At 37.5% G+C, this 27,211-nt stretch overlaps 2 protein-coding genes across 17 annotated transcripts; both read left to right on the top strand.

Moving 5' to 3' along the window:
• The first annotated feature begins 218 nt into the window (after positions 1-218).
• Positions 219-3,915, top strand: LOC107219144 (sperm mitochondrial-associated cysteine-rich protein-like). 2 transcript variants are annotated; one of them, XM_015657242.2, is made up of 4 exons: positions 219-291; positions 430-653; positions 1,265-1,532; positions 2,032-3,915. In XM_015657242.2, the coding sequence occupies exons 1-3, from the start codon at positions 240-242 to the stop codon at positions 1,457-1,459; spliced, it is 471 nt and encodes a 156-aa protein (XP_015512728.1). In that variant the 5' UTR covers positions 219-239; the 3' UTR covers positions 1,460-1,532; positions 2,032-3,915. The 2 variants fall into 2 exon arrangements, with proteins under 2 accessions (XP_015512728.1, XP_046597804.1); XM_046741848.1 differs by lacking the exons at positions 219-291; positions 430-653 and having other exon boundaries at positions 1,461-1,532; positions 1,733-2,268; positions 2,792-3,915.
• Positions 3,916-6,128: 2,213 nt separating this feature from the next.
• LOC107219166 (antichymotrypsin-2) lies at positions 6,129-27,121 on the top strand. 15 transcript variants are annotated; one of them, XM_046741827.1, is made up of 9 exons: positions 6,129-6,285; positions 10,598-10,710; positions 10,857-11,039; positions 11,342-11,552; positions 11,625-11,839; positions 12,145-12,330; positions 12,472-12,607; positions 18,259-18,370; positions 19,065-19,255. In XM_046741827.1, exons 1-9 carry the CDS (start codon positions 6,276-6,278, stop codon positions 19,159-19,161), a joined length of 1,263 nt encoding a protein of 420 aa, XP_046597783.1. In that variant the 5' UTR covers positions 6,129-6,275; the 3' UTR covers positions 19,162-19,255. The 15 variants fall into 15 exon arrangements, with proteins under 15 accessions (XP_046597783.1, XP_046597776.1, XP_046597777.1 ...); XM_046741820.1 differs by lacking the exon at positions 6,129-6,285 and adding an exon at positions 9,363-9,496 and having other exon boundaries at positions 19,065-19,261; XM_046741830.1 differs by lacking the exons at positions 6,129-6,285; positions 18,259-18,370; positions 19,065-19,255 and adding exons at positions 9,367-9,496; positions 25,050-25,191; positions 25,531-25,791.
• Positions 27,122-27,211: the final 90 nt, after the last annotated feature.

Here is a 27,211-nt window from a genome sequence, read left to right as displayed (position 1 = left end):
TGGTAAAAATTCGTTTTGTACAATCTCCTGATATGTATAAAATACTCGTATGTATTATCACTGTCTGAATTTTATGTTCCTTTGTTCGAGCAGAGAAACATTGGAATAACCAACGGAAGTGAAGCATTCTTCTTTTTTCGGTCAATGCGAGCAAAATTGTCAACGTCAAAATTTTTTAGAAAATAATTTCCATTTTACTTCAACGAAACTAAAAGAGATTCGGCAACTTCGAAGCAAGGATGGTTGATACAACGAAAAGTCTGTGGTCCAGGATAATGGAGGGAGGAAGCGGTAAGAAATTCGACTCCTTGACACCGCATTTGAACCCGCAAAATATTCCCGGCGTCGTTCAGTAAAACCTCTGAAAGCAATCTTAAAAGTATAAATTAAAATAAAAAATAAATAAATTCACGATCCCACAACTGCCAGACAACTTGCTTAACATTGGTGGTGAAAAACGTACCTGTCCCTACGACCGAAAGAGCTGTACTACCAAGTTAATGGACGGCAACGCCAAGCATGAATCCAACAAAAGTTCGGCGGCGCAGTGTCATCCTGGATGTCCGGAGCCCAAGAGACCTTTGCAGCCCGAAGAGTTTTGCCCGGATATCGGCAAACCGAAGCCGCCAGAGTGCTGCTTTATCCGTATGCAGGTAGAATTCGTTGGATTTCATTATCAGAAAGAATTGTACCAATCGAGCGTCACGTTGTCAGCTGGCTGAACTCCTAAAGGAGGATCCCAACAACAAATGGCCAAGCTCGGTCTGCCAATGGGATGCTACTGGCTTTCAGTAAATCCTTAAAGTAGCATGTGATCCTTAGTTCTCCTAAGTCATGTCAAAGTTCAGACAGACCATTACACCGCACGGTCAAAATTTTGGATGGTTAAAACTTCGAAAGGTACCAACGTTCAAACATAGCTTTCAACGCTTCATGGCATACTTGATGATGATACTTGGTAACATTCAGAATAACCATTTAGGTATTTGACCTTTAGTAGTTCTGATCATTGGGAATATCGACCATTTCTTGTTTTGACCATTCAGAATTCTGACCATTCTGTGTAATGGTCGGTTTGAACTTTGATCATTTTTAAGTTACGAGCTTGAAGCTAGCAGCCAGAATTAGCAGCCAAGCGTTGTAATACTCATTCGCATAAGGAAGTGAAGTTCGAATATAAAAATTTTGTGAAATACATTGGCTGCTAGCTTCAGCTTCATTCCGAAGTTTGACCCAGACCCACCACATCATTCAATATCATCAGGATCCTTGCGCGCCATGCTGCTGTCCGCCTCCTCCGCAATGCGAAGATGAGTGTCACCGCGGACCAAAGAGGGATCCGATTTGCGGCTGCGATTTGTGCAAGAAGAAACAATGCCCAGATGGGAAATGTTGCGGTCCGAAAGAACCGAGCTGCCACAAAGGTGTCAAAGATCCGAACAACCTCGAGAAAGCTTGAGAGGTCAGAGATTAGACGTGTAAAAGATGACAAGTCACTGAGCTGGACTGGAAAAATTGGTATCTCGGAATAAGTGAGTCAAGTACTACAGCCGAACAATCTACCATTATTTTTTCAGCACAGATTTTTCCTTGAGGTGACAATGAACAAAAATATTAGTACCCGAGTTTTAGTTGAGGTCAGGGAAATTATCTTACACCTCGGCAAACTTTCTTGGAGTGGATTTTTACCCGATCGAATTATTGAAAAGCGCGTAATCACATCCTTTTGCAGTCGCTACGCGTAGATGCAACTCCGAATCGCAAACTTCTGCCGAATGTTTCATTGTACCCCCGGAAATGAGAGGGTACGAAATTTTTTCACGTCCTAAAATACCGTGCAAAGAACCACTCCCTCCTTGTCGATGCAGAAGAAATACAACTTCGCTGTTTGATCTAATCAAACGTCCCCTCGACTGGTTCCTCTGCACACCACTGAAGGTTCCAAATTCCGGATTATTCCTAAACGCACCATCGGACTTTCCAAACGGGCACGGTTATTTTGTCTTCATTTTGTTACCGTTGGATTCACAGATCCCCATTCCGCATTTCGAGTGGCATGATATCAGCAGCCCAAAATCCAAGGAAGAATCGTGCAGCTCAACACCATCCGTAATGCATTCGTGCGAAAGGAAATGTTGCCAGCCGCAACTCTCGCCAAGCCTTGACTCCTGTCCTCGTCCGCGTTCTCGCAATCCTTGCGGTTCGAAAGAAGAGACAAATCCTCCTGAGAAATCACACGGCGAATTCACCTTCTGCGGTGAATACACGGTTCGCAACAACCATCGTTCTCAAACATTTTTTGTGATTTCGTTATCATTGAACGATTGCCGATGAGCACCAGTCAAAACAACCGCAGTACTTTCTGAAAAGAAACCAAACAATAAGCAAGCTTTTCTTTAATTACGGAAAAAAACCTTTCGTACGACTCGTCGAATGCCTTTGGAGACGAATTGATTAGTTCACACTGAACACAGCTGTATGTCAACGTGTGTTAATCGTTCGAACGGCTTACCCTAATCATCGGTTCATCTGAAAAGCTTTCATCGCGGTGTTTTTAGTGCTTATTGGCAAACATTTGGTCCTGTAATAACTACGAGAATCCGTTTATTTGTAGTCACTTTGTCGTGACCTTAGCAGTTGGTAATTGCTTTTTAATGAACTTATTTCTTTCATTTGTTTTTTTCATTCAAGTGTTGTCCTTGTCTACTGCTCGAACGTTTTTCATATTTTGTTCGGACCGGGCATCTCATAAATTCTTACATTACACATAATTTCGAATCATCTTCTGCAGGAAGGATTTGAGTACTTCAAAGAAAATCCGGGCTGTGATTGCAGTCCCTGTCGGATCAGACGCATCCTCGAAGGTCCATTGACCAAGGAAAAAGAAACAGCCGAGGGTGCTAAGCACGAGAAAAATAATTCCCACTTGAGGATATGTGATTGTGGACCTTGTCGAGTGCGTCGCACCTTGGAGAAGCCAATTTGTTGATCGGTTTCTACTAATCAATAATAGTTTTATATCGATTCCCGACTTGATGCAATGTGTTGCAACTGTTTGTCATTCCTTGGCGGTGATACTTTCCTGATGGAAATTGCGTATATTAGAGCTTAACATTGTGAAAATTGCCAAGTTTTTTTTTGTGCAGGAGTATGAGAACTTGAGAGAAAAATTTGGAAAATGATTTTGCCGTGTCGTCTCTGGCGCACTGATGAAATAAAGCAATTTTGAGATTAAGGATGTTTATGTGAGATAAAAGTTTTGGTTAAATCGGAGAAAGACGAGTTGCAAGTTGCTAAATTTTTTCACATTGCAGTATAAAAATCAGGTTCTCCAGGCTCTTGGATCTTTGATAGGTTCGATAAACACGTAAGAGAGTTTGAACTTGTGACCGGCAAACATCCAACGGACCTGATGTTATCTATAATGATTAGACTCGGTTTCAAAGTTGAATCACATTTCGCCCGACTAAATAATGTATACCCACCCATCACTGGGGGCCAGGAACTTTGATAATGACGACTCGAAGAGACAACAACAAGCTTATCTTGAAATAAAATTATCTCATTACATCAGCGAGAAGTTATTCATCTGCAATTGAATATTTCAGGTTATCCACATTCGTTTTAAATCATTCACATTACGCTTTTCCAGAAATCTGAAGTGATTAAACTATGTACTATGTAAAATAATACGATAATTCGCTCCAGCAAATAAAGAGACACTCTATATACGGTAAACATATTTATTTAAAGGTCATATTTGACGAGGATTCGATGAATCGATGGTAATGCCGTTTCGTTACTATATAAAATATATACTCGTACCTGGAATAATGAAAAATATTGATATTACTGTATTCACAGGAAATGATGTAGTTACGATAAATAAGAAAAGTGGAATAATTGGAAATGATGCTGCAATGATGTTGACGGGTTTTTAGACATTGTTGTACATGTATTTAATATATATTTTTACAAAAAGTAAAAATTCATGGCATCACTTCGAATCTTCAACTATTACAACCTTTTTTAAAGTTCCATCCCTTTCAATAATCTATAAAAATTCCTAGAAATGTTATTTTTTGTTGCGATCATTCCAAGAATGGTTTCATGATGAGGCGTTTTGTTTTCCATTTTTTTAAATATTTCAAAATTTATATTTGACAAGTATTGATATTTAATGTTTTGGAAATATTAAGAAAATTCTAAATCACTTATTTCTCTATAAAAAACACTTTAAAATCTTGTAGGAGGTGAAATTAACATTTTATAACTGATTCATAATTTTGTAGAGCCATAAATCGCTAAACTTGATTTTAATCGATGAAAATAATCAAGATGCTTCAAACGATAGATTAATGAGTAAAGTAATTTATTACAAGGTTCGTTTTATTTCAAATGAATTTTTTCACATGTTGAATATTGTTTATGCTCGATGGAAATTTTTTATGTTATTCAATTTTTCAAACAGACAAAAACCATTCCATTATGACACCAATCATAAAGTAATTCAAATAAAAAAATTAAATTTTGGAGAACTTTTCAAGCGTTCTGAAAAATTTAGAACTCTGAGAAGGTTTAAATATATATTACTTATAGAAGTGATTTCATTGAATTGAAATTAGAAATAAAATAAAAAATTCATGCTTTTACGAATGCCGTTATCATCCAAAAAGTTTCAACTGTTTAAAAAAATGTATTTTCAAGATTGTTTAATTTGTCATGAAATTTTATTTTCGATTCAACTGTTTAGGCCTACGAACGGACGATAATTTGCGAAACTCAAAATGTATGTTCCGGGAGCTTTAACCTGCGATTATCTAATTCACACACAACTTAGAGTTATTTTTACGATTGTTATCATACGCAAAGATATCAATGGACCTTTTGACGTCAGGTTATATTAAGATACAACAAAGATACATTCGAAATTCATAGCTGAGAATTTTCGCGGATGCGTCTAGGAATCAATTAGTCGTTGCTCCTAAACAATTCAAATCGCTAAATTTTTTTTTTTTATTTTGAGACCAAGACCAGCTCAAAAAAGGTTTACGAACATTTCTTAGCCCCAAACATGTCGTTACATTTCTGTCGAATCGGCAATTTGGAATACATTTAGAAGCCCATTATGTACGCGTCGTAAATGCCTTATCGGTTTGTTCTTATCACCCCCAAAGTTTCGGTTCACGATTTTTCGAGGAGTCCGAGGGGGCTGGAGTCGTGATTATCACTCTTTCACCATCCACAACATGCCACCCGGTGTCTTGTAGTTGCTGATTATTGTCCAACACTTCTCGTCCGTTGACTTGGAATATGTTACCACAGCTTCCATGATCATTTGCATTTTAATTTTCAGCCTTGCGGTTATAATTATACCAACTGTAACGATGTACGATTGTTATTCAAAAACTTGGGGTCAGCCGTTGTCGTAAAAATGTCAACACCGCATTTTTATCACTCGAAATATCACTGACAGACCATTGACCGAGTTGCATTTAAAGTGGCTCATGTTTGCAGTTGAAAAATTGTAACATCTAATCGCCTGCTGATGGAACACATATTATTATGTATTTCAGTGTCCTTGGAGAAAATGGTCCATTGGTTTTGTAAATAAAACGAGTCATCGTAGAGCGAACTCGAACGAATCTACTAGATTCTTAACAATATTTAAGGCGATATGAAACGAAGTTTCGAGATCCAAGCTTTTGTTTATAATTCTAGTATTTTCTACTATTGAATTTTTAAAGAGAAGTTTGCGGCTTAGGATCATTATAAACATTTGATTCAAATTCTCGATGTACGACTAACTTGCAATGCAATTCAAAAAAAGTATATCGAGTTTTGGCTAACTAGCTACGTGAACTGTAAACTGGCCTATGGAATAAAAACGATCGAATTTCCCTTTCACGCGGCTTGTCAAGCCTGATGTCATTTGACCGGTACAGCCAGTTACACTCCCATGCTCGCATATTCTAGCGCAAACAAAACGAATAATGGAAGGAGCATTTGCTCACCTTCATCGAGGGGATTTCCCAAGTGCGTCGAACATGTACAATTTCTTTATTTGAAAAGGAGGAGAGGAAGGCAGAACTTTGCATGGTTACAAAAATGAGACGGGAGGCAAGACAGACGTTGAGGGACGCGGTCGGAACGGCCGGGACTTTGATACTCGTACCGGCGGTAGGAGAGGATGTATAATGAGGCGCATTCACTTTCTGGTGAGCTTCAGTTTACATCTTGTTGCCGAGCTGAACTGAACCTCAACTCAATTCAAGATGCGGACCCGTAAGTAACATCACCTTATATCTCGCTACGTGTCATTACTTTGCTGTAGGAACACGTGACTGGGTGTGAAGTTTTGTCACATTCGTCCCGATTCATTGGTTATGGATAATGGTTAATGATCTGTCCGTACACTTGTATATACGTGCACTCATAACGTCTGCTGCAACGGTGTCAACCATGCGAAGTTGACGATGGAAATGATTTCAAATTGATTTGTATTTTCGTTAACCGAGTTGATAAGACTTGACTCGAAAACATATCCCAATCAATGGTTTGCACTGGTTAAGAGCTTTGAGTTTAAAACTTGTCGATAAACCATCGGAGGCGAATCTGTGATAATTTTAACTATTTTAAATGTATTAGTTGTCACAGATTTTGTAAGGAAAATTTTACCCTTTTGTTTCTTAAATACGTGTACCACAAATATTGATTCTATTCTTGATCAAAATATGTGATTTGTTCACCTTCATATTACTACGGCAAAAAAGTCTAATTATTATTAATACCACCAGCTGTACGTTTTAAATTTGCGTACGATAATTTCAGGTGTAAAATAATGGAGTATCTTGTTTTATGTAATTGATCTTACTATCGGTGAGGTCTCTCAAAGTTGCCTGTAATATCTGATTTCTCAGTAGAAGATGAATTCACGGAATCCCATCGTTCAATTGACCCAGGCTGCAGCTCTAATCTATAATACAAGAAAAAGAATATTCTCTGAAAATCGTCGACTTATCACGCTCGTCACGTCTATGGTTTGAGATAACATCGTGACCATTCTTGTTTACAATTATTATTACCAGACTTTATCATTTGACTTGGTGAATGAATCCATTTCCAAACAACAGTCGATCACTGATGGTACTGGAGTGAAAATTTCCACTGTTTGGTTCGCGGAAAAAATGGACCCTATGAGTTTGACAGATGTCTAATTAGGACATATATGCAACCACCATTTCTTCATCGTTCAACTTGTAGCAAGTTTGTACGATGCCAATCCCTTATCACCATGCATCCCAAATCGATCCGGCAACCTCTGACGTAACTTGTATTGTTTCACTGGGATGTTTTAACTACCATAACGACCTTGTTGAATCGTGTATTGTGCAATCTTTGAACTATTATCAACTGTCGCCTGTTGCTTTGCATGTAGACATATCGTATCGAACCACGTTTACTTGCCTGCGTATAAACAACTAATTCGCCGAACAGCCAATGGTTGTGTGGCCTTATTTTTCACTCAGCATTATCAAAGAATCATTATCTTCGCTAAACAGCTGCTTCTTTTCGCGAATACACTTCAACCCTCAAACTTTCTTTCGTCAGCAATGTCGCGATGTTTTCACTGCTTTCAGATATGTATGAAATACTGTCTAAAAGCAGTCATACTTTCCACACTGTCTATTGCCCGGTTGACAGTGAGTTCACCTAATAATTTCATTTTTCTACTGATGAACACACCGCGATGTATAGATGAGTGTTTTCATGATATTCAAGGAGTAAATGCACGTCACGTAATGGCCTCGTTAACACGAAATGTTTATTGGTATTCTTCCCAGAATGCAGACAATATAAACATCACGAAATCGGGGATTTTTTCCTCTCGGTTTTATTAACGATGAGGTGAGACTTTTGCTTGCGTGCGCGGATTAAGCGGAACTCCGTTGACTTTCCGTCGAAAGCCTTGAACGATGTTGCTCCGGTCTGTAAAAATATTCATGGTCGAAGACCTATGAGACTTTTTCGTTGAATATATCGCTTTGAATCCCATCGCGCTGGATCGCCGTAAGTCTTATGATAATTCGATGTCGGTACATATGTGAATCTCAATCATCGGTGATTTCGATCCTACCACACCTCTCGGCTACCACAGTATTCCATGAACTAGTTGAGAAAAAGTTGTTGGATAAAAACGGGTTGGAAGTAAAATCCTGTTTGTAATCGTATTGCAATCTTCCTTCCCAGGAAAGATCGTACCCAATGTACAAGCCATAAAACGTCTTAATATCCTCTTTGTGGTACGTAGTGATCAGCATATTTCAAGTGTGCAAAGTGAGATCATTCGTCGTTTTATAAATAACGGGATATTTTTTTCCTCATCTTCATTTTTAATCGAATTCGAATATCGTGACTACTTTCGATTATACTAAAAATGACGAACAACGTCTCTCGGTAACATTTCCGTACATGGCTGTGTTTCGTGGTAAAGTATTAGGTGATTCGCGTCTTCGTCCATCGATGCACGACGGTTACAAACGTATCTCAGGAAATCTAGAAATGTAGAAATAGTAATTTCACGACTAACTCATTGTGCATTCCTCTCCGAGTAATAACATAACGATTACCGGTTAATACAGCCGTTAAAGATGTTTATTAATTAACTTCACAAATTGGCTGTCACCTGAAATAGACGAGTATATAATGGGTATTTCCATTATTGATTTACATAACGCACGACTGACGTATAATGCTTGAAAGAAGACACGTTGTAACCTCCTAGGAGCGATGAATTAAAAAAAAAACCTGGTTCATGAGAAACCCGTTTAGACTCTCTATGTATGCGTATACATACATATTCAAGGAAGACAATTTTATTTCGTGACGGTTATAGTCAAGGTTAACGCGTATTGTCCGAACTTGTAGAAGCTCATCGTATAGTATGTACGAAGAGCAACCAATTTCCATACAATCCTTCAGACTCTGGTTGCACGTTCGATAAATGCACCTTCCTTTTCACTTGGCGCATTACAAGATCGCTCTACAGTAACTCGCTGTTGCCGTCATCGATTAACATGCCACAGCTCTGATTTATGAAGAGTGGCGAATGGCTGCGAAACCCGATCATCATTATATCGCGTGCAAACTGATAATGCTGTACAACTTTCATGCACAAGCGATGATGAGCTTGTTGTTCTGGTCGTACGGGCTGTGAGTAATCGTCATCGGTTTATCGACATAGATTGCGAGTCGCGTTATCTACGATGACTAATTTCTGAACTATCTGCTGCAGATGCAACCAAGAGTGTGATTTTCAGCCATTAGGTTTACCTGCCGTGAAATCACCGCATATACAGCTCGTATAAGTCAATGTGAAAGTGTATTCTCTGTCAGTCAGTTCAGCTTTGCTTCAGTCGCCACATGTTCGAGCGGTTGATATTTACCGGCCGGTTTGTCAAAGGTGTTTCCTCGTTCACACGTCATTCTCGCAAAGGTTAGACTATAAAGCATGTTGTTTAACCAATTTTCATCCAGACTTAATTAAGTTAGCTTTGTAAATCCTTGGACGTCAACACTATAGGTATGTTCCATATTTCTATCACGAACTTGTAACGATATTTTTTCCTCGTTATCGAGGAGCGGCAATGTCACGGTGGAATTTGCACACTATATATTGATTCCCAAGTCCAATGGATGGGTGGATGCTCCGTGTTTATTCTCCTTCACGTCCATTGTAAGGATGAATTTTCGATGCTCTATGCCGCTAGGCGCTGTCTGATACAGGCATGCGCGATCGCGTAGAGCCACCATCGCATAGACTAAAAGTCTCTAAGTTGTCCGATGTCATTCGGTGTCTAGTGGTCGTAGCCAGGCATACTTCTGAAATCTACACCCAGTTGTGTTATCGAAAGGTCAGTAAAAGTTCGGTCGGCAACCGGTGTAGTTGAATTTGTAGAGAAAAATTCATTTCACATTAATCTTTGAAGATATTTCGAAATATTTTGTTATGTCAGTCGTCTTTTCATCCATCAAGGAAGTTGGACCATCGATAAAACCTTTAACAACTTCGATGTAACGAACTTTATTTGAATTGTTTACATCGTGCTGCGTACCAATGAGATGATATTGAATCCCGCGTGTTTACATACGAAATTTGAAAGTAACTGTGATCGGTTATCCGAGATTTTACTTCTGAACAAGTTTGAAGGGAAAAAGAATGAAATAGTCTAATTCTTTTGCGTTTTTTTACCATCCAAAATGAATCTCAAATTTCATGTGCATATTTGAAACTCAGTGATTCAATATTAACAAAACAAGTTTTAATGGCTTATACAGAAACAGTTGAGTACTTTGACTCAACAGCCCTTGTCGAAGGGGATTGAAGGGAAACGTCAAAACCGTTTCTTCATCTTTAAGCTGAACCCGATTGACTGCACAAGCCATGTGTTATGCATTGCACTACCCGAAACACGTGATCACCGACAAATTAGTTTTGTGTAATTTAGAAAGTTTCAGAAACTTTTCATGCCGTCGATGAAATCGTGTGAACATTTCTATACAATATATTTTCTTCACAAATATTCGTATGTTTCAGTACTGTTGTTTTCCGCTGCGGCATTCGCTGTTTGCGCCATGGCTGACCCAAGTAACGATCCACTCCGGATCATTGCCCGGAGTACTGGTGGATTCTCCAACAGATTTTTGAAAGTAAGAGTAAAAAAATTCTAGTATAAAGTGTAAAGGTTTCGTAGTACAAAATAAAAATCAATGTTTCGCCATGTATTCTTTTCTACGCTCGAATTCAATCTTCTTCATGTCTCATACATTCAGCAAGGTGTATTTTCAAATTGCAGACTGTCGTGGAATCGAATCCGGGCAACTTGATCTCTTCCCCGTTGAGTGCTCAGGTTGTTCTTGCCATGGCTGCCTATGGCGCTGGTGGTTCAACTGCCACTCAAATGCGAACATCTCTCGGCATTCCAGCCAACAACGCATTAGGTCAATCTGGTTACAAATCGCTGATTGAAACGTTGAACGTAAGCTGAGACGGGGATTCATTTCAATATTTGAGCAAGTTGATGATTATAGGAAGAACTTGCTGTATAATATTCCACGAAAGAAGTATAAAGTGGTAGAATGACGATGTGGTCACTAATCGTAAAGAATATTGTTAGCAGCATTTAGTAAGCGTTAATTGTATATCGATGAGTTCTGAAAAATGTTTTGACCCTCGGTGTATTTAAGTGAAACAGCAACTCACCGCTGCTTGAACTAATCTGTTTTCTTTCAAGTATTGTGTTGGACTCTTTCGGCTAATGAAGGACACTAATCGTTTCAGGCTGTGAAAGGAGTTCAACTGAAGATGGCCAATAAAATCTACACTTCAGACATGGTTCCCATAAAGGCTTCGTACAAGGAAATTACTGCTGTAAAATTCTTGGCGGAAACCGAAAGTCTTGACTTTGGTCGTGCGGCAACTGCCGCCGCTAGCATAAACGCTTGGTGTGACGAGCAGACTAACCATCGTATCAAGGATGTAGTTACTCCAGGTATGTTTGATTACGAGATAAAATCAACTCGTGTTAGATGTTCGCTACTGTTTCTCAATTCTTCCTACACAGACAGCCTCACTCCTGATACCGCGTTGGTTCTCGTAAACGCCGTTTACTTCAAGGGTAACTGGGCCACGAAGTTTGACTCAGCCCAGACTGAAGATAGACCTTTCCACGTTGACGCAAAAACTACCATTAACGTCCCTACCATGTACATAAAGAGAAATTACCGATTCGGAAATATTCCGGAAATCGATGCGAAATTCATCGAACTACCATATGAGGTACGTTCTGCAAACAGCAAAGACAATGATAATGGCAACATTTTTACGAGACAGTTATCTCGTAACCAAAAGTGTCTCGTTTTTCTTTCTTTCATTCTTGATTCCGAAATTTTGCAACATGATAGCAGTACGAAGTATTTTTCACAACCGTCGAGAGGATCGTTTAGATTTTCTCTAATCTATTTCTGTAATCGAACTGGATCTGCACAAGTTTGAATTGTGCGCTAATGCGTAAAGCTAGGGAAGATGAAAAATTTTATACATTCTTAAGGCGTGACACTATAGCATTTCTCTCTCATCTTCAGGGTAAAGAACTCAGCATGATCATCATTCGACCGAATCAAATCGACGGACTGAAGCGAATACAGGATAATCTCCATACTGTAAATTTAACCGACCACTTGAAACGCTCGTATTCAAATGAAGTTATGTTGTACCTTCCGAAATTCAAGATCGAAACAACATTGGACCTTAAGCCATCTTTGGAAAAGGTATGTCTTTAATATATCAACAATTTTTTTTCATATAACAAGGTTGATTGATTTTTTTTTTGTGGCGTTTCTTACTCATTTCTTTTTCTATTCTTTATTCACGGTTACACGAGTGCTTTTATATACTGAGTTACGTTTCAGATGGGTATGTCTGAAATGTTCCAAAACGGCGCCGACTTCTCTGGCATGGCTAACGCACCGCTCAAAATCAGCAAAGTTATTCAGAAGGCGTTCATCGAAGTTAACGAGGAAGGTAGCGAGGCAGCCGCTGTTACTGGTGAGTCAATTGAACCTTTTTTAAAAGTGTGGAGAATCTTGGTCGAGCTGATTACCGTTCGGTAATTTTTAAACTTTTGTTGTTTCCTTTCTTCGTTTTATCGCATGCAACAACATGGGGAGCTTTGATTTTCATTACAAATCCATCATCTCTGGATACACATTTTACAACTATTGGAATTATTTGAAGCTATTTTTGTCTTGCCACGTATACCAGAAATAGACATGTGGTGGAAATGTTATTCCTCTGTTCAACTTGTTCGTAACGAGTTTAACGATTTTCACACGTTTAGGAAATACCTTGTTAAAAAAAAAAAAAAATATTGGAGGTCGAACCTCTTTCCACTAAATGTAACCAATGATGCATACTTTTAGCAAATTACTCGGGAGAAATTCGTCGTACGAACGGGTTGAACTTGCATCCTTCACAATTTCAGGATTAGATCGCATGTTTCTGTACATAGTAATCTATTGTTTGAAAGAATTGGCAACAGAAAATCTTATCTATTCATTTTTCATTTCATCAAAAACATCTGATTATTATTATCTGCTTGCTCAACTAAACTCTGTAATTATTGCGATGAAATACTGCAAGTATCTCATGCTACTTACTGAAGGTATTTTACTTGCAAATTTGACGTGTCAATTATTGATGTGGAAATGTAAATTAAAATTTAATTAACACAACGTCGTGCGAGCAGCATCTTGATCATTTTCTTCCATTTCTATGTGAGTGAATAATATCTATATCACGTATATTGTGACAGAAGATAATGAAGAATTTGCAAAGTAAGTTATACAATTTTCTGATCTTTACCTGCTTATCATAGTTACAAAACGATTCTTTGCTGATAATTTTCCTAGAATTTATACTATATAACTTTCCAGCGCTTGATCAATCCAAGTATCTGCTTATTAATGAGCGAAATAATAATCTCTACTCTGCTATCCGAAAGAAAACTCATTTTGCTATCGGTAACAATTCACGGCTCGATTGTTACGAATAGAGAATAATGACATCGTTTGATGCAAATTCATTCTTCAGACAGAAGACACGCTATTGGGTTTATCGTATTATTTATTTAACCCTCGATCTTATAATCATTAAACCTTATTCATACCAGTAATTTTTTTTTGGCATTTCATCGTTTTTGAAACAAAGTAAAAAATCTGCACAATGTTAGGGCGTTGCGTAAACTAAATTTTCAGTTAGTATTCAAATTTTAAATCCGTCAGACCCTGTTCGCTTGACATATTTTTTATTCCACTATTCCTCACACCGACAAACAAATCTTCCACGAAGCGCTCTCCGTATCTTTTTTATACAGCCATCTAATATCGACAATTTTTTTTATTCCTACTGAAATCGCGCTCGACAATTCTCATTGTCGGTTTTAAGACTGCGTCTAAATATGCATGCTTAATAAAATTGTAAATTACACTGAATTGACACGTTCATATTTTACAGTTGCCATCTCATCAAAACTGACCATTTATTATGTCTTGTATGACATTTCTAACAAGATGTTGGTGTAAATACTTGTATGCCCATATGAATGACTGTTTATGAAATACGATTCGGATTCGTGCAGCGTTCACGTCCGCAGATATATGCAATCAAAGTGGTTCAACCACTCATTTACTTGATCATTCATGTTTCATTGGCAAAGTTTTCAGCCCTACGGTATTGACATTCGTAGTTTTCAGATATCGCTAATTTTGTTTCGTCATCCAAGACGTGCTCTCAATATCATAGCACATGCGACACACAATACGTGTGTACAATTTTCGTGCAACTGTCGTCAGCTCTGGTTAATTTCCAAAGCATCTGTGAAGTCACACGAAAAACTATACTTGAAAAGATTTATTGATACCATCCAATAACACGGCTGTGGATATATTAAGTCAACAGTGTGAAGGTAGTGCGAGTTTGTTTCTGTTATAACATGTCTGTAGACGTATGCAGAGTCCATGTTTAGTTTTTTGTTCAGTGTTGGTGATGTTGATCGTTTTGGAATTTATTGCAAGTATTTGGTGTCGAGTAATTGTTTATGTGGCAGAGATCAAAATTACGGGGAGAATCCTTATGCCAATTATGTATACCTTCCTCATCGACTGAAATTAGAGTGTATCGATCATTTCTTTACTCTATCGTACACCGCGTAGTAGGATCTGCGTTGTTGAACGGCCAAATTGTCAGTTCAACTGTAGTGTGATTTGTATTCTTGAGACGACAATAATTTTGTGTATTTGTTGAATGGAAACAATATAGTACATTGATATCTGACCTACCACGCGCATGAATTTCACTGTGCCAAAACAATCAAGGTGTCGATACTATATTAACTCGTTTAATATATGTTAGGGAAAATAGATAATGCTAGCCGTTTCAAGAGGTTTCATTGAAATCGGTTCGTATTTAGGGATCGCGGAATTTAGAAGCGTGTGTTTTTGTATGATTTATGTCATTTTCAGACGTAAAAATTTACCGTTTCAATATACACACATTGCTACACTTGTTTTCATGGCTACGCGGTAATGACGTTGCTGAAATTCTCACAGAATAGTTCAATTCATCAATTTGCAATTATGGAAATCAAAAACAATATTTGCTGAAAGTAGTTCGAAAACGTTTCCCTGAGACTTCTGTCTACACTAATCCATGAATCGTGGTCCATCTAATTACTAAATTATCAGCAAACTACACAGTTATATCTGAAGTACTTGTGAAGTTACGGGCAGTCTGATATGTCATGATGCTTCTGCATCTTCGGATCACATCGCCAGTATTGATTCAGTAATGATCATGTTGTGTTGTGCCTTTAAACATCGTAGTTTGAGGTTTAGCGTAGCTGATTTAACAGTCCTATGATCGCCTGATTTCCTCGCGCCCATGTCTGGGACCCGGTACTTTTTTACAAAATTTAGTCTGAATTTTTCTTGCATGCCGTTGCAAACGACCCTTTTTGTCGCAATCCTGAAAAGGAGGTTGATTAGCGCACCTCTATGACCGCAGAAATTCAATGTAGACTGACCGTGATTTTGCATGGTTGTGAATACAGCACTGGAATCTCCGTTATTCAACAGGGATATCTTCTGTCTTATGATCGCATCGTTTCTTCTCGCCCGTGTCCCGGACCACATTCATGTTGACTTAATGTTCGAGATTCCCTCAGCAGAATATCTATAAGAGTTCTGGACAGATCCCTGTTACCGACACTTACCGACATCACGACAAATCTTTTTCCAGGACATAGTAAGTCGAGTTCTAGAAAAACGGTTGTGTTGGAGTGATGTCGGTAAATGTCGGTAATAGGGATCTATGCCCAGAACTCTCATAGCTATTCTATTTTCCTTCTACCATTTTATCACATCAGCAGTACGACAAATTTCCCTATATTTTTCATCGATTTCACTAATTTTTATAGTATTGCATCTGTACTGACTCGCGTAACCATGAAACTTTGAGTAACAGTAGCACCGTCATTTTGACACATAAATGAAATTCGTATGTAGCTTACCATTCAATTTGGTACCCTAATTATCATATTGTGATTTCGACATGCGTTTCAAGCCGTGATAGAGAAAATCTGCTTCCATTATACGTGTATCATTTCAAATATTGTTTTTTCAATTTTCTCATGTTCTTGCAGAGATGGAGTATGTACTGTTGAGTGCACTTCATTGGCAAACCACAGTAAAAGTGGACCGACCGTATTTCTGTTTGATATTCCATCACGAATTGGAGACTACATTGTTCGCCGGTCAGGTCCTGAATCCCACCACAGTATAAATGATTTTTTTCTTTTTTTTTTTTTTGTATACCTGCATTTTTGTATTATATAAGAAGATTACTTTTGTCACACCCAATGAAATTTATAGTGTGTATTGCAATAAAGAAACTGCTTGAACGTGAAAAATCAAATTTCAGTAGTATTCGTGCAAATCTTCTTATGTTTGTTTTGCAAAATTTTCGATACGATCAATCGAGTAGAAAAAACACCCACTGGTTCTCCATTTTTATCCTTTCGACGACATAAAACATGTGGATAATCTGCTCTGGTAGTAGTTTGGTATTTGCATGAATTACGCAGGGAGTTTTCGCTAACTAATTTTTGGAGTCCAGGGAATAAATGAAATCATGATGGACTGTTCATTCCAGTTATCGATAATCCCTCGGAAATCGAATCGCCCACGGTTTATTATAAGACCTCCACATTGGTTCGCGCATAAGCCGATTCTCGTTTTACTGATAGTTTCGCATTTAATTATGTTTGCGGTAGAAATTGATGACATCCCTCCATTGGCGTCGTGGCCAGAAGAGATCAAAGTGGATCGACCGTTCCTCCACTTGATTCTGCACCGTGAATTGGCTTCTCCGATATTCCATGGAAAACTCTCGAATCCAACGACGACATAATTTATCCAATGTTTCCGTCCGAGACGATGTCAAATTTCAATAATATTGTTATAGTGTATACTCTCTGAATGGTTTAAGGTCGTAAGAAATAAAAAGAATTTCTGAACGCATTGCCGATAGAGTAATTCGTTATTATCGATTTCCAATTTCTCTTGGCATTCAAATGCAATGGTTTCCCTGGAATGCAAAAGTGGGAAATATTTGCGAATTAAAAATATGTGTTGGGACGCTTGCTAGTTTCATATCTCGTTCATCATGGCATCCGTCACACCCGTGATGTCAGTCGTGTCTGAGAATTTCAATATTTCTGTGACAGAATTGACAATCACGCTCGAGTCTCTATCACCCGAAGAAGAAATGAAAGTGGATCGACCGTTCCTGTTATCGATCGTCCATCGCGCATTGGATTCTCCGTTATTTATTGGCCACATTTCAAGCCCAGCAATACCGTGAATTACTTGTTATCCGTAATTGTTACATGTTACAAAGTTATCAACACGTGTTTACATGATGTACGTATATAGCCTGTAAATTAATTGCATCAAGCAACCAGTGAAAAATAAACATACAGCTCTATAAACTCAATTTGTTGTCAGCGAATTTCGACTTTCTTACTTTCTGACTAAAGGCCTGTGGAATGTAAAACCAACGTTTGGCTAGCTACGGTATTATATTAAAATACGTTACTACCACGTTTTTCGAAAGTTCAAAATTGAGTGACTGCTTTTTTATAGCCATATTCACAATTTCTTACCCATCTTTTCATTACAAGGTTTAACGCGTTGGGTACAGAACAACTCTGGCGAGAAACATCTTCATTTCGTCAACAACAGGTTAACAATTTTTTTTTCTCAACATATTGACTATTGGGTCTAATTTTTTCAGTGATTTTACGTAAATTGACGATGTCTTATTTTATGGAATAATTAAAATTGAACAATTTTGCAGTATCCTTTTTGTTTTTCAGTTATATTAATGTAATTAGATGTACATACATAAATTATCTAACCATTTCTATTAGCAAAATCGTGAACATTTCAAGTTCTTTGAATCAAAGCTTATCGGTAATATTTCATAAGGGATGCATTTTTTACGATATTATTGAGCGGTTTCTTTTTTGGGGGGGAAATTTGGGATTTACTTACGGAATCCACACTTTAGGTAATGTTGCAATTCTTAAGATTATTATCTGATGAACCACATACATATATTCTCACGTTTATGTAATACAGGATTGAGCGGACGGCGTTCTTTCGATATCTCAAAAAAGACAACGGTCTTGAACGTGAACCGGCCTTTTATACTTTTCCTTCGTCAGGCAGAGACCGTGCCGATAATCGCAGGGCAAGTACGAGACCCAAGAAATGATTCGCATAAGAATTGAGCCTCGGTGAGATGAATCTGACGAACGTTTTTTGTTTACCAGTTGACGTTTCATCTCTTCTAACAAATTGTTTTTATTCTTTTTTATTTTCAAAACGAAACTTGTCGTTTCTGCGACATTTTTTTAATCCGATACCATATTTCATATTTTTAATTTGGGGGCTTCACGAATTTGTCGTCATATGTTACCGTAAATTTTAACAGACGAGGAATGCTCCATACACTAAAAATCACTATAAATCCGACAAAATATTTTTAATCAGTAGTTCTTTGGTTTTCGGATATTGGTTTCAAATGCACGGCTAAAACATGCGTAAAGTTTTTAGAATAAGATAATAAAAATAATCTCGTTAAATATATTCGAAGGGGGCCAAAATTTTCCACCAAATTCGTTTTAGGTCCAATTTATTACCCCGATTTTATTCCTAAAGTGTCGAATATACACATTTGTATTCATGAGTGTACGAATATTGCGCTTCTATTTTCAAATGTCCGCTTGACTTGTGCTTGGATTTGCGATTATCTTTGCCAAATTTTTTCCCGATGTTCATTGAAAATTATTGCAAAATCGACTTTCGCTACAGGGGTATTTCAAAAAATTCAATGTTATGTGCGATGAAACAAAACAGTGTGATATGATGGGTGATTTTTCCAGAGCTCCAAGTTCTTCCTGGCATGGCGTTGCCGAACCCTCAGCAAGTATTCCTCGTCGACAAGCCAGCTTGTTACATGATATACCATCGGAATTTTAACGCAGTCTTATTTATCGGAAATCTGTATCAACCTGTGTCTCAAACCGCATGAGTATTTCCACGGTTTAGTTTACGATAAATTTATGTCAAAATTATACATACCTATATTCTAGCAAATACTCAGTGTACGGGGTAATGCAAGATTTTTTTTTTAAATCTCTTGCATATATTCATTCGTAAATCATTGTACTAATAAACCTATCTCACTATTCATTTTCTCTATGCCTTATACATATACGCTTTTCTACGCAATTGTAATCCGAGCATTTATGCTCGTCCAAAGTCTCATCTCGTCCGTGCTTTCGGTCGAATTTCTAGGTACGTTGGATCAATCTTTATCCCAGATATCGAATAGGAATTTAAGATTTTACCATGCCGCTGTTCTCAGTCAGAGCGTATAAATTTCACGTCAAAAATCTCTTGACCAATGTTCAGAAACGTATCAAGTCAGTTGAATCGTTCAAAAGCTTTACCCTAGCATCAAACTATTTAGGATTAGTCCAGAATTCTATTACTCACCGTTTATTATTGTACAAGTACATATTTGAAAAAAAAAAAAAAAAAACATTGATAGCCATGCATTGCATCGTGTAATGAATGAACGCAGCGCTGGGTTATGTATCTTACATAATACATTATTTTTCTTCCAGGATTTATACTCCTGCCAGTAAGCGCCAATTACCAACCCCCACCACCAGAAAGATTTATGGTTGATCGGCCAATGTATTATGCGATACATCATCGCGACTTGGACCTACCCTTGTTCAAAGGCGTTCTTCACTTTCCCATCTCTGCATAACGCGTTCATTTTCAACGATCACTCCAATACTAAATCGCTCTACAGATAGTGTGAAATTTTCAGAAACTAGATGCTAATAATTATCTATACAATTTACTGCGTTTTTTCGTGTATACATTCAATAATAACGTTTATTTGTATGCATTTCCATAACACCGAATACTTGGAATAACTTTTGGATTCTTCCATCATCGTTTTCCTTGTCAAACCTTGTAAGCAATCCTTCAGACATCTCTTTTGTATTGTGTAATATATACAATACTCTGCAAAAGCTCGACCCAGTCTTTTGTACAGCGATGATTTTTTCCCAGCATTTAATCGAAACGTTATTTCTCACAGGACAAGATGCATGAATTTTTCGAGATTTGCTTGACAAATTTTTTGTTATACCTGTAATGTGCTTTCTGAAGTCAGTAACGTTAACGCAATGAAACATTGCGGAAGAAATCACTAATTTGCAACTTTACAGTGAATCCAAAGTTGCTGAGTATTTACAATGTATTTACAAATTTTTCTTCGTCACGTCTCACCGAATGTCAGATCGTTCCAAAATTGCGTATATTTTTTGCGAAATGAATCGTTACAATATCAACGTTCAAAACTTCAAACTCATTTTAATTAGCGTTTTGCGCATGCACTAATCCACATTATCGCCTATTGTATCGCCGCTTAATTCGCTACAGCGTAATCGCAAATAAATCGCAAATCACTTATAATCATCGGACATCAATTATTTGAAATCTCCCCTAAGCCGTAAAAATGAAAAGAAAAAGAGAAAGGAAAAAAAAATCAGTATATATCTAGGTATATAGAATCTAGGCACCCGCACTGCGCGCTGAAAAATTAAGACTCGTTTTTTGGATAAGCTTTTCAGAACACAGACTTTCTTTTTCGAATTTACTCTGTGCAGTGATTATTATACTCTCAGTAGCTGCTTGCACCGTCCAAGGTGATGGACAGTATTTTCATACACCGCTCGTGAATATTAATATGTACATACATATTTCTTATTCTAGTGGTGGGCAACAGCGGGCCAGCAAGTGCCGTTTGTCCACCCTCGGAACCATAAAGATTTATCGTCGATCGGTCAGCGCACTTTGCGATCTATCACCGTAGCTTGGACTTTCCCTTGTTCACTGTCGCTGTTCACCAGCCCGCCATTGCTTAAGCCGTTATATCCAATCGCGTATAACAATTGTTGCACTCTGTTCGATTCTGCATTCAGATGCATGTACACTTGGTAGCAGTGATTCTGAGACGGATAATTTTCCAAGCGAATCGGTAAGTCGGTTACGTTGGTAATGCCGTATCAGACCGCAGCGCTACCGTCGGCCGGTCTAGAAACAGGCTCGATCTTTGTAAACGTAACATAATCCATGACTGTCGAATCTAACAAAAAAAATATAAACAAGTGACAGTTGCGTTGTGTTTACCAAGATTGAGCCTCTTGTGGCCGCCGGTGGCGCTGCGGGTTGATTCAGCATTGCCAACCTAACCGATTTATCGGGAAAATTAACCGTCTTAGAATCACTGCGACCAAGTGTACGTTATAATTTTGATACATCGGTCGTGAATGTTAATGTGTACATACATATTTCTTATTCTAGTGGGCTTCGCCGTGCCATCAAGTGCCGTTTGGCCACCCCCGGAACCACAAAGATTTATCGTCGATCGGCCAGCGCACTTTGCGATTTATCATCGTAACTTGGACGTTCCCTTATTCACTGTCGCTGTTCATCAGCCCGTCATTGCTTAAGCCGTGATATCGAATCGCGTATACCAATTATTGCACTTTGTTCGAATCTCGATTCAGATGTATGTACACTTGGTAACAATGATTCTGATATGTATAATTGTGTAAATGAGTCGTTAAGTCGGTTACATTGGTAATGCAGTATCAGATCGCAGCGCTATCGCCGGCTGGCCTAGAAACAAGTTCAATCTTGTCAAACGTAACATAACCAATGACTGTCGAATCTAATACAAAAATACAGACAGGTGACAGTAACGTTATGTTTAAAAAAAATTGAGTCTCTTGTGGCCGGTGGTGGCGCTGCGGACTGATTCAGCATTGCCAACGTAACCGACTCTTCGGAAAAATTAACCGTCTTAGAATTATTGTGACCAAGTATATATCAGATGAAAAATATATGCGTCTCACGGACTTGAAGAGATTTTTCGGAATCGCTTCCCAGCCCATAATACTCCATTATGCTTTGATTAAAATTATGACAACAGCAAATTGTCAATTCTCACGACAAAATGTATGCTTTTTAAAGCAAAAAAAAGGTCCAAGAATAAAGATCGTAACTTTCTATAACACAACGATGTTGGTTTTTTCACTTGTTAAAACCGTTATTTCGCTATTTTATAAATGTCTGAAATTCAGTATAAACCGTATAATTAAGCAAAACACACTGCAGCGAGGTTTTGTAAACTCCGCATTATTAAAACAATACTTTTAAAGTTCCAGAAAGGTGATACCATAAAAATCCAGTCTATTCACACTAGTGCGTTTCTTCTACGACCCTGCATATTATTTCTTCTCGTTATTGTTAAGTTTTATTTTCTCTCTTTCTCTTACTTCAGCGGTCGTCGTACCTCAAGTGCTGAGCATAAGTTACCCGCCCCGGAAACCAGACAGATTCGTGGTTGATCACCCGGCTTATTATGCAATACAACATAGCGATTTGGGCGCAATCTTGTTCACTGGCGTCATTCATCGGCCCGTCCTCGCTTAGGACGCGACATCTCTTCGTGGATCATGCCTTTGAAATTGCCTGGTTAACAATTTTCACCGATGTCTTCTTACGAACAATTAATACGCAATAATCTGACGATGCTTCCATGCTTACAATGCTTCGCGCAAATATTTCGCTAATCTTTCTATTACATTACATTACACACACATCTATATGACTCCGGATAAGATGCTCCATCAAAGCTTGTCTAGTTATATTCGTTGCACGGAGTGAATTCTTAACGACTGCATGCTTCGTTGTTTATTAAAGGTTAGTGCGCACGCGCTACAATACGAGAGTATTGTATACGAGCTCTTTACCAGGGCGACCAACCGTCGCTAACCTCAAAAATTTTGACAGTTTTCGCTGGCAGTTTTGCTCAATTCACAGTTGTAAAAAACTTTGAGGTGACACACATTGCGGCGAGCTGTTGTCTAAATTTATGACGGTTGGTCGCCCTGGCAAACAGCCGCTATCGGACTACACCCCGTGCGCATTGAATTTTAGCAGACGACGGAACGTGCATCGTTAGGAATTCACTCTGTATACCGCACATACTGTTGTGCAAGCCATGGAAATGGACTGTGTGGTCTTATGCTTCTCCTTATTGTAGGTGTAACAATTTTTTACTACTACTATTGATATTATTATTATTGTTGTTGTTATTGTTATTGTTATTACAATTAGTTTCATTGTAACGTACTAGGATGATTTTGTTATGATTTGATTTTTTTCCAGTTATGAAAGCTCTTACATTAAGCGCATTTAGGAATCCTGACCAGGTGGAAATATTTACGGTCGACCGACCTTATTATTATGCGATATGTCATCGGCCATACAAAACCGACTTGTTCAGTGGCATCGTTCAACTACCGAGCTTAATATAAGTTTCCTATTATTATTATTATTAATACTGCTATTATTATTACATCGATTTTATGCATCGTAGAACGAAGCATGAATTGATTTATTATCAAACCGGTGATGTGAGATAAATTTTTGTACGACCTGTGAAATTTTTGTATATCAATCTTTTTATGATTATCTAATAAATAGCTTTTCTATCAAATTTTACCGACGCACATTTTTATAACTAAAAAACCCTTTTACCATATTGGTATAAAATATCGTAAAATAATACGCGTACAACGAGTAGCGGGTTTTATTTACCACTTTAATTGTATTATCAATGAAATGATACACACGTTGAGTGAGTTCGTGCTATAAATTTTGCAGGTATCACTCAATTCCCATTTTGGAACGAGGCGATATCTTATCTCAGAGAAAGAAAACAAAAGAACCGATAACTTGAGTACTTTCTTCCGGAGTGATTATTTGATTTTTTTTTCTCATCTGATTATAACACAACACATTTGCTTATCATTTCCACGGCTAATTGATGAAATATTTTTTTTCGGTCCGCTTGTGTTTTCGTGTGTTTTTAAAATTATTCTGTGAATTGGAACACGTTCAGATCTATCATTTTTTGTCCTTTACAGCACCTTTCATCCGACCCATGTCGTTGGTTGCACTTGACTCAAATGCCTTCTCAGTGGACAGGCCATTTATAGCATTCATAACTCACCTGCGAACAAGAATTGTACTCTTTGAGGCTTCGGTCGCTCGGCCCAATTAATCCGAAGCGGAAACTTCTCGACATCACTCATCAGTTTAGAAGTTTTAGAAATTAACGTATTTAAAAATTCATTACTCATTATTGCTAATTCTATACATACTTCACCAGACCAACAATAATTACGCGACGACTTTATTATAACACAATGTTTTATGTGCCTGTTGACATGAAACATAGCTGCATATAGTTATTATTATTATTATTATTATTTTTTTACGTAATAGGTACATCTGTACGTGTGTTATACCTTTAGTTTCATTATGCATAAACGATATCAGCATGAAATATATATTGACGTAATAAATGAATTATAGCATTGTTTGTTTGTTTTTTTTTATGTTTAAACTACCGCTTCGTGTAACTTGCATAAAAATCCCAGAGTGGAAAAAATATTTTCTAAAATTGATCAGGAATTCTTTGCACGAAAATCGCTCGGTACGAATTTCCGCGACTTTTTTTTCTTCACGAAGCGTTGATTTTTGATTATCGAAAATGCTATGCTTCTCGTGGTTTTTTTTTTTTTGGTGAAATTGAACAGTTTATACTCGCATGTTTCATAGTTTCTACAGAGATGCTGAGTTTAGAAGAATGGAAATAAGAATTCACCAAATCAAAACTCCTCATTGATTGCCCTTTTTATCCTTGTGAGTCTTATCGTCTTCTTCTCCTATATTAATAAATTACAGTAATTTTTTTATCTGCTACTTTGCAGCTGGTTTTGCAGTGGCCTACAGTTTATACGTACCGTCCGAACCTCCAGAATTCAAGGTCGATCGTCCCTTCTATTACGAAATCAAATCTGTAACCCACAATGTACCAATTTTCGCAGGAGTCCACAAGGGGCTGTAATTAAGGTACGACAATGCGATAATTAGATAAGTTAATATTTATCACTTACTTGAAATGCGTTGCTTCGTCTAAAACCATGGGTAAATTTTTTCCAATTGTAAGACAATTGGCCTCTTGTTATAGTTTTGCTTCAGGAGGAACAATTTTTTGCAATTTCATGGTTCTTATTTTACGAATTTTTATACGTCCATCGGCTTTATTTTCGGTCTACTCAACAATGTCAGCATTCCTTATTCCCTTTTGGAAAAAGTAATTTATACCCAACTCAGTCTATTAATGCGCCGATTGAGCATTGATCGATAAGCTCCTAAGACTGTGATAAACGTGTACTGTATTTGTTTTAGGGGAAACATTGAGCTACAGATCGTTATTCGACGAAAATACTCAACGCCTGAAGATAAATCGTCCATTTTTAACGATCATCACGTGGAGAGGGATTCTGATATTCGTTTCTCACGTCGTCACATTTCCTTTGCGACATCATGGACGCTGAACTGATAAATAAATAATCGTGCCTCTACTCTTAAATTTATACAAATCGATTTTATGTACTACCTCTGGAGAAGCTTATAATTATTCCAATAATAAACTCCTCGAAATAACAAGCTTACGTGATTCAATCATCAACGTTTTCACTCATACGACAAACCTAAAGCTGATTTAGGCTATCGCAAATTATTACATGCCGTCCGGGTGTTAAAAAATGCTTCGAAAATGGGTCTTTGTTATTAATTTTTTTTTCTTATACTTGCAGGTATCACTGCTACCTTCAAGATGGCACGAGTTACAGGAAATCAGCCAGAATCTTTTCATGTTGATCGTTCGGCACTGTTCGCTATTAGGCATACTTCAAGCGGAACAATCATTGTCACTGGCCTGCTCACCAGACCCTAATCACTCGACAAAAGTGATAAAAGTGTCGTAAACACTTTCAATAGAAATTTTTATACGACATATTTATACACATTTGTTTTCAAGTACATCATTTTTAACAAAATAAGTCAGCCACTGTGATGTATGCTACGCTTTGTGGTATATACATCGTTGAACATACGAATAAAATTCAACCGCATGACTAACTATCGTGTGTGTTAAATCACCTCAATTCCCAGAAAACACGCAATTCGCTATTAAACAATTTTTACATCGAGATATCGCAATTCTAAAAACTGCGAGATCGAACGAAAATTCACGCCATTGGGATTTCTCTACTAATTATCATTCATGAATCACGAATGAATTGAAGAAAATAAACACCCGGCTTCCATTATGGTACACAAAAAAAATATATTTCTTGTTCACAAGCATGCATTAATCGTAAGTGGGATAAATCTATTACTATCAAAAATATTTCCGTTGAAAGAAAAAAAAAAAAAAAATAACAATAATAAAAACAATGATTCACCGATATACTAATTAGACGAATAACGATATTTGTGTTTCAGCAACGTTCATAGAAGATCGGTGTATGATAATGCCACATGAAATATCAGTTGACCGTCCATTCCTTTATGCGATCGTACTATTGCACAAAACTACCGAAGGCAAGCTAGAAAATATTGTGCCATTGTTCACCGGCCGTGTGACGAATCCAGTGCCATAATTTTCATCGAATATTTACGTAGATTATTAATGCCAAATCAAGTTTGTAGAAATGCAGTAGCTTTATCTTGCAAACCTGAATCGGCAGCTCAACCGTGCCAAACGATAAAACTCTAGAGAATAAGTAATCAATACATGCCAAATTGTGTCTCGACTATAATAGTTGCGAATAAAAGCAACAATTTATGTAGTGTAAAGGGATTTGAAATCCCGAGATACTTATAAGAACAGTCTTAAATTTTACCAGTAAATAGTTGTGTCAATTTAAAGCTAATATTATTAGTATACTATGTGCCGTAAATGAAAAATATATAACTCGTAAGTGGATCGAAATTTTATGCAATTATTTGTGGTCAATAAAACTATAATATATGTATAATAAAAATGCAAACATGTAATTTTCACGAATCATTATACCCTGGA

This window comes from Neodiprion lecontei, chromosome 5 (genome assembly GCF_021901455.1).
Source record: "Neodiprion lecontei isolate iyNeoLeco1 chromosome 5, iyNeoLeco1.1, whole genome shotgun sequence".
Taxonomy (NCBI): Eukaryota; Metazoa; Arthropoda; class Insecta; order Hymenoptera; family Diprionidae; genus Neodiprion; species Neodiprion lecontei.
Note: the sequence above shows the minus strand (reverse complement) of the source record. Positions and strands in the feature narration are given on the sequence as shown.